The following is an 8408-nucleotide window of genomic DNA, read 5'->3' on the forward strand; positions in this document are numbered from 1 at the left end:
CAAAACCTCCGTTAGCAAACATCTGTCCGCCGATGCTCTCCAGGGAGATTCGAGCAGCTCGGATGGTGGCGATTGAGTGTGGCGGCCCTCGATGTCAGAGCCGTTTCCTTCGCCACATTACTCACCGCAGCATGAAACTGTCCACGTGGTTTCAAGCGGAGCTCTTGAAGGTAGCACGCGTCTGTGTGGAAATAAACAGCGCGCGAGGACGTCCTGGCGGCTGTAAACCTGTCAGGAGTCACATAAGGATATCGTCAAGGGGTTTGCAGCCATTCAGGAGATTCTATTCATGCTTTCTTAATGCCATTATCTTTGTAGGGCTCCAAAAACATGTACATGAAGATTCCGTCGACCTTATTAAATTTTAGTTTGGTCAGGAATCGGTCTGCCAGATGTGTAGAGAACAAACCTCATCTTGGCTTTTAAATTGGATATCAGATGTATGTTCTCATCCCTTTGGTTCACATGTGACTCGGCGAGATGGTTCGGAGCGCAGCTGCAGATAATAGATGGGAGGAGAGGGAGAAAGTTCCTTCAGATCACACAGGTGTATCAACAGCAGGTGCTTCTCGCGCTCATACACACACTCTCTTTCACACACACAGCATTCTTTTCCCCAGCTTTACAGTTCACAACTTCCCCTTATTGTTTTCACTTTAATATTCATGCTAAATTTGTGAGAGCCCACGAAGATGTTCGGAGGACACAGGTGAGACTTTTGTGTTCATCCAGGTGTTCCAGGAATGTGTTTGCTTCCTGTCCCAGCTATAGCAGTGACTGTTGCCCTGTGGTTATCCAGGGTGGATTTGGTTTTTATGCTTTTTAAGCAGAGAAAAAGCGTCAGCACATCTAAAGATTTTTTTTTAAAAGCCTTGAAGGTTCTATATCAAAAGCCCCCACCCTCATTTCTCCGATCTTTGCTTTTACCCACACCTGAGATCCATCTTGGCAAAAAAAATCTGCACCTACCTGCAAAATAAGAAAAAGACTTCCTGCAAAAATAGCTCCAAATACAGGAGTCATCAAGAAGCAGAGTGCTGCATGTGGGGGAGCTGCTGCACCACCAGCTGCTGGACCCCCCCACCCCCCTCCCCCCTTTGTTGCTGCAGCCGAACATCCCGCAAAATCATGAGGTGTGCACGGCTCCTGCAAATGCAAGCGGTGCACTCTTCAACAAAGGTTACAATGGTTATTTCTGAGGCTGACCTCTCGCCAGAGTTCAGATTTCACCTGTGTGTGCGAGTGTGTGTGTGTGTGTGTGTGTGTGTGTGTGTGTGTGTGTATGTGTGTGCATGCACGTGTGTGTTTGCATCTTTGGCTTTCTATTTTTGCTTTGTAGAAATGTGGCTGCCTGACGTTTTCTCTGAAGAACTTAGAAGAACTTCAATGTAACCACCCCTCCTACACACCCACACCCACCCACAAACACACACACCCACACTCACACTCACACACACACACAACCCCCCTCCCCCCTGCTCTCCATTTGCACGTGTCACCATCTTGACTGCCGATGCCGTCAATGATGCATTCACTGGGCGTAGAATTGCGACGTCACCATTCTGCTATTGCAGATGTTGTTGACCTTTGGCCTCATCTTCACAGCTGTGGTTCACCAGTGGCACCCTCACAGCTGTCATCTTAGGGTTAGGGTTAAAAAAAGAAACAGGGATGAGACGCCCATTAAGGAGAACAGAGTTGCTGAAGCAGCAATCAGCAAACGCTCATAAGCAAATGTCTTCCAGGAGATGTTGTCATCGCCTCGGTACATTTACCGGGTTCAGTCGGGGATGGGGGCAGCTTTCTTTATGGGGCTGTTTCTGAATGATAAGGTCACTCTCAGTGTAATTAATCTTGTTATCCTCAAGAGCTCCCACATAATTTGATGGCTGCGTTCTCTCTAAAGGTTTACTGTTTGTCCGTATATGTGGATGTGCTGCGTGAGGCTCTTTCAAAGGTTCTCAGAGGACCGATAACAGCTGGCCTGCTGCGCTTGTGCATTTCTGCAGGATATTAAAGTTCCTGGTGGCCAAGAGGAAGTTTAAGGAGACGCTGCGTCCGTACGACGTGAAGGATGTCATAGAGCAGTACTCTGCTGGACACCTGGATATGCTGGGACGTATCAAGAGCCTGCAGACTCGGTAGCTATGACCAGCAGAACCCCTGCTGTTGTGGTGCTTGGAATAAACACAGAAAAGTGTTAATTATACCTTAAAAGTACAGTTTGCTCTGTCTTCTTAGTGCTCTGTTAGCTTAGCGCTCGTGCTCCAGTGGTGACGCCAGTGCATGCATGTATTTGTGTGAAAGAGTGGATCAGATCATCGGGCGAGGAGCTGTCCAGCCCGATAAGAAGGCACGCCCTGAAAAGGGAGAGAAGACACCCCCAGAACTGGACTCACTGGATGAGCTAAGCATGATGGGACGTGTAGTCAAGGTGGAGAAACAGGTGAGGCACAAGTGTTTCCCATTTGGGTTGAATCTGCAGGGCTGTGCTTATTTTAGTGGCCCCGCCAAAATGAAATAAATAAAAGGATGGGTGCATGAAAAAAGGAGGACGTGTGATAAAGGGAAAACACGAGCTGATGGAATGTCACTTGTAGGACACGATCTGCTTGGTGTGTTTGTTCAGGTGCAGTCTATCGAGAACAAACTGGACCTTCTGCTCAACTTGTACTCCCACTGCTTGAAAAAAGGCTCCTCCAACTACACGCTGTCCACCCTCCTGGACCCTGACCTGACGTCTGACTACCACAGCCCCACAGACCAAAGAGACCTCTTCCCCTCCGCCAACACACTCAACATCTCCACATCTGAAAGTGGCAATCTGGAATGACAGCGACCTGAGCAGAACTGAGGCTTTTTCTGTCTGTTTGTTTATCTTTAGCACAATTGCAAACCCTTTACAGTATGTCCTCTGAGCAGCCTGACCTAACGCCTTCTCCAACATCTGTTTCATATCAGTCCAAGGTGATTTTTACACTCTTGACCTCGGCAGCATCCTCCTCTTTTTCCTGAAATGACGGTTTTCCCATAGGCGGCCGCTAGAGGGCTCTACTCCACATAGAAGCCTCACCAAAGCAGCTCACAGGAGAACAACCCTGACCCGACTACTGACACACTTTCACCCCAGCCCCTCATGTTATGCCTGAAGCTTCGACTGTAATCCATCTAATTCCTAATAGATCTGTAAAGAGTTTCTTTCCTTACATTTATTTTTTGGCTGTATGAATTTACTTACAAACCAGCAAAACCTGGACTTCAATGGAGTTGCCCTACAGGTGCATGGACGTTTCTAACACAAAATCATCAGAAAAACTGAAAACAGTTTTTGGAGGGTTTGGTACTCTGTGCTTGTTTTATGTCTAAAAAGCCCACTTGCAAAAAAAAAAAAAAAGGAAAACCCCTTCAAATCACAACCCTTTGTGCTTGTGGCCCAACCCAGCCCAAATGCATTCTCCTTTAGATAACACCTCTCTGGCCCTGCGTCACCTACATGGGGTTTTCAAGGCTGCTCACCTCGGGTCAGGGTGCCTAACCTGCAGGGACGGTGGACCTTACAGTCAACAGCCCTGGAGATGCCATCCAGACTGTTTTTTTGGCCAGTTTTTACCCATGAAACCAACCCTGACGGGCGTTTGCGTGTTTTGCGCCCTCTAGTGGCGTAAGAGGCTCAGCCTTTTTTTCCTTTTCTGCCTCTTTATCGGACTCGATTGATGCACGGCAAAACGTGCATGTGGACAAAACTGGAGAGCGTGCATACGTACGTTCATGCACGCACATACCGCTCATAGCCACGATGAAACCGATTCCTGCTCACACACTTTGGCACTTGATGTTTTACCTTTTAATTATCGTGATTATGATCATGCACTCAATTTTGTGTAAACGAAAATTTCTGTCTTTTTTTAAGAATGATTTTGCCAGTTAAAGTAACAGTTAGCATCTAGCTAAGAGTTCTGTTAACATATCTACGTTAACATGTTTAATGTAGTTAGATTTAATCCTTAATCTAACTCTTGTCATATCACCGTCAATAACACAACTGTAACTAATGTTTGGTTTTTATTAATGAGACAATTCCTGTCAACTTCAGCAAAGAAAATATTCAGACCTTGTCCAAACCCAGTCCTTAAGGATGATCCAGCCGGGTTTTCTGTCCCCCCAGGGACGAAACCGCTGCCCTGGTAGGTCACAAAACCTGGTCGAATTGCGTCCCTTTTATGGGCTGGGTTTCGATAGCCCATAAAGGTATTTGGCCAGCAAAAAGAGTTGGGGACACATTTATTCTGTGTCTGTCCAGACAGTTGACTCAGGTGCTCCACTCTTCCTTCCATGCTTCGATTTCAGCGAATGTACTTGACTGTTCCGCTCTTCGTAGATCTCTCCCTAATCGGACGCTCTTGCTGCCTTGGGGAATACACTAGCTCCTCAATGCTTGCTCTCGGCGTGGTACGGTGGATGCATTCATTTCGTAGAGGAACGATAGCTTTATTTACTCGGTGGCCTAAATCTCTGCAGAGGTGCCTCCTTGTTAGAAGCGTATTAGAATGAACACTTAGCCACCTGGAATGTTAGCCACAGTGTTGCATGTTGTCGTTTGTGGTGGCCATTAGAAGAAAACCTAAAAATGTCACAAGGCGAGACGCCAGAGGATTTGACCCGTGCCTTCTGTGTTCCAATGTGCTTCGAGGCTTACCTTTTGACCTGCGACCCCGTCGATCCCATTGCTGCGATGTAACTTTAGAGTTTTAGGGTGCCCCTTGATACTTCCGTAGCGTATCACGGCAATCCTACCAAGGCCTCCCTGGAGGCGTGGGCATTTGTGTCGTGGCAGGAAACCCTGTAGGCATGTGTGTTTTCTTAAGCATGTCACGTAGTGAATTATGGCTTCCACACAACTACCTCTGAGGCCTCTAGGAGGCGCTAGTTTAGGGAGAAAAAAAGTGAGAGAAATAATAAGTGGTCGTCCGACTGACTCTATACTATGCATGGCTCAAATCTGCATGTTAGTCCTCATCCATCCTTCACTGACTTGCTGTCGTTTCCGACATTCCAGCTCGTTTCCCTTTTTACGGCGCTTTTATTTGTCGTTCAGCTCCCACACACAGCGACCACAGCAATAAGAAAAACGCCAAGCCTACAAAGTCGTCCTCCTCCCACCGATAGTTACAGGCTGATGAAATGTGTGTCATTTTATTTTCTAATCTAAGACACACGTTCATGTGACCTTTCAAAGAGACGTGTGTGTGTGTGCGCGCGCGTGTGTGTGTCTACTGAGGAGAAATTGAACTCACTTGACTAACTTATTAATTTATTTGTTTCAATAAAATTCTTGGGACTGTTGGCTTCGGCCTCTGGTTGTGCCTCTCGTGTTGCTCTTTATTTTACGGGAACTCAAAGGTCCCGACGCCGTAGGAGTGGCTGAACAACGTCACGTGATGGCTGACGGGGTTGATGATCAGATAGGCAAAGTTCTGCTCTTCATCCCTCCTCCCGGGGTAACAGCGTCCAGACTCATCCTGCAGAGGAAGATTAACACGACCTGTCAGCAGCGTCTTTGCTAAAAAGAAATGATTAGAACTAAAAAGGTCACTCACGTAGACCCGGACTTTAAAGACGGTGGAGATGATGGAGATCTTCCTCGTGTCTGGAGCCTTCTGAACGCTACACAGTAAAGGGAACAGTTACGCTCGAGACGTTCAGCTGGGTTTGCCTATCAACAACACGGGGTCTCCCTCACCTGATCAGATCTTTGTAGATCCGCTTTGTGGCGTTCATGTAAGGATCAATGACGTCGTCGTACTGACAAAGCTCTCCTCCTAGACACAGGTGCTTGAAGAGGACGAACAAAAACTCTTCTCTCGCCTCCCTCCCAACCACGTAATAGTGCTGGGACTCCTCATCCTGTAGCATCTAGAGGAGCAGAGGGGCACGAGGACCATGTCAAAAAAGAGAGAGAGAGCGAGGCAGACGGGTAAATGAGAAGAGACAAGGACCTGTCTGAGTTCATCGTAGTCAGGGAAGACATCGTGAAAGCATTTGACCATGTGACCAGAGGGCCTCAGGATGCCACATGTGTAGATGGGGTCAAAGAGGTCCATGGAGACTCGAGTGCACGGTACCTGCTCCACTTCCACACGCACGGGCCTGTCTACACACAGGTCAGACACATTCCAGTGAGATTTGATTTCCACCTATTATCAGTGCTGAAAAGCTTTGTGACATACCAAGAGGCACAGGGGCCCCGGTGTTCACCTTTGTGGACAGGCTGGAGACCACTTGAGGGCTTTGGAAAAAACACTGTACAGACAAACATCAAGATGACATCAAAACAAAGACCTTCTATAGGAAATGGTTAAATATGATGATTAGGTCTTACCAGAGCAAACTTTTCACTGTTGTAAGGACGGAAGTCCCTGTCAAAGGTGAAAGTCTGAGCGGAAATTCTCCCAAACATGGACCTAAAATGATTCATGCAAGCATTAAATCGAGGAAGGGGCTTCAAGCTTTTAAGTGGTGTAGCTGGAATTTACCATTTCATCAACAGCGTATACGTGTTTTTGTCCTCTAGGAATGAGAACTTCTTGGAGGGCAGATGCGTAAATGAAAACGTTTGCTCGAATTCACCATCCATTTTTACGATTTCTCTGTCCGCTGTTCGAGGGTTGCTTTTCTTCCGCTCCTTCTTCCTCAAAACTTTAAAGACAAATGTCGGAAATCTGGATTCTGTCCTTCCTCTTGTGTTCACAAACCAGAAAAAATACCCTGCAATACAAACAAAAAGCAAAAAGTAGCCGGTTTTAGCCAATTAGCAGCGAAGGTTTTGAGGAACAGCCAATGAGCGACTGTTCCGAGCCTTTTCTCCCAGATGCACAACAATTCAAGAGTCGCTCATCTTCGCTTTCACGCCCGTCTTTGGAGATTTGTTTACCTGTTTCCGTAACAGTGTTGTCAGGGGCAACAGAAAGTAACGCCTCTGTCACAACACGTAGTAGTTACATTATAATAGCGGACCCTAGCGTGACAGGCCAGATCAATAAAGTTAAGACCTTCGATTTAATTTGACTTGAGTATTTTTTCTCGTTAATGTTGCTCCCTATGACTTACTACTTTTCTACTAACGTCTTCAGAATCACCCGTTTGTTGTTCTTAAAAGGCGACATATCTCTCTGTTGCCGCTAGAGGGCAACCTCATCCAGTCTTTTTATTTTTAACGCAGGCTGCGCTCATCGTGTGTGCGTGAGTGTTTGTGCACTAACCTCTGTCTTTATCTTGTAGTCTTATCTTAATATCTGTTCCCACACCAGCCCATCATCATCTCCACGGTTCTGTAAATGATGGTCTTTCTTCCCATTCATCCAGGAGGATTTGTTATGTCTACTCACCTCAACAGTAACAGTTAAACACTCATTTGCAGGAGTTCAGACACAACCAGATGCCCAAATACATTTTTTTTAAAAAAAAGACAATTATTTAAATATACAGTATAAGAAATCACTTGTTTTTGGACATGTTTTGCTTTCTTTCCTAGTGCCTGAAATATTAACGTACAGCCCTGAGGTGAAGTGCAGAAACGCTTTGATATGTTGCACCCAAACCACCACTTTACAGCCTATATTTTCTTCACACGACTACGTGTTCTCTTGTAAATATTGTCCAATCTTGCAGCAGCACCTGAGCTTTAGACAGAAGGGCAGCATTGCTTTTATCATCAGGCCTGTTACTTTTACAGCTGTTTTCATGTCACATCAAACTTGCGCCGAAGCCTCTGAGGACAACAGCTTCCATATGTCTCTGCGTCCCTGCATGTTTACACTTGCACAACCTTTTATCGCGAGTGTAGCCCCAAATCCCATTTCATTCTCGACATTCCAGGTTGGTAGTACATTTTGGATCCTTTTGATCCACATTCCAGCTCTGGATGCCAAGACCCTGATGTACATTCAAAAAGATCCAGGAGGGAGCAGAGACACCCTGAAGACATGACGATGGTGAGCCATGTTGGATATTTGTTAACCGAAAAAGAGAAATATGTCTAAAAACAACGGGCAAATGTTAAATGGTGTTTTTCTAAATCCACCTTATATGGTGTGAGACTGATGAATCAAATCCAAACACATCAATCACGAGTTTATCGCCGCGCCATCTTGAAAATCCTGAAGGTAATTTCCATAATGAGATGAATCACATTTAAAGTCATCCGATGGGGCCAAATCCAGCTGCTACAACCTAAAAATGACCAGGAAACCTGGTGGAAATGGTGTGAAACCAGTGTTTTCACAGCCTGGAAACATCAGGAGATCACACCAAAACATAGTTTTACTCTCATTGTCTGCTGATTGCTGTGTAATTGAGCTCGATTACCAGTAATGGAACCAGTCTCTGTCGACTGGGACTCCGACTTTCAG

The 8408-nt window shown here is 46.0% G+C and overlaps 2 protein-coding genes across 5 annotated transcripts in view; one reads left to right on the top strand and one right to left on the bottom strand.

The window, feature by feature from the left end:
- LOC130518237 (potassium voltage-gated channel subfamily KQT member 4) overlaps window positions 1-5358 on the top strand; it is a 27370-nt gene extending 22012 nt beyond the window's left edge. For all 4 annotated transcript variants that reach the window (XM_057020678.1, XM_057020679.1, XM_057020680.1 and 1 more), the window contains 3 exons: window positions 2010-2141; window positions 2308-2446; window positions 2630-5358. In XM_057020678.1, the coding sequence (XP_056876658.1) occupies window positions 2010-2141; window positions 2308-2446; window positions 2630-2833 (475 nt within the window). In that variant the 3' untranslated portion in view covers window positions 2834-5358. The remainder of the gene's footprint in view (window positions 1-2009; window positions 2142-2307; window positions 2447-2629) is intronic.
- Window positions 5295-6938, bottom strand: cfap300 (cilia and flagella associated protein 300). The gene is made up of 7 exons (XM_057020682.1): window positions 6534-6938; window positions 6380-6461; window positions 6228-6300; window positions 5997-6151; window positions 5741-5913; window positions 5598-5664; window positions 5295-5519 (listed from the first exon to the last, which is right to left on the bottom strand). The coding sequence occupies exons 1-7, from the start codon at window positions 6632-6634 to the stop codon at window positions 5385-5387; spliced, it is 786 nt and encodes a 261-aa protein (XP_056876662.1). The 5' UTR covers window positions 6635-6938; the 3' UTR covers window positions 5295-5384.
- Window positions 6939-8408: the final 1470 nt, after the last annotated feature.

Source organism: Takifugu flavidus, chromosome 21 (genome assembly GCF_003711565.1).
Source record: "Takifugu flavidus isolate HTHZ2018 chromosome 21, ASM371156v2, whole genome shotgun sequence".
Lineage (NCBI taxonomy): Eukaryota > Metazoa > Chordata > Actinopteri > Tetraodontiformes > Tetraodontidae > Takifugu > Takifugu flavidus.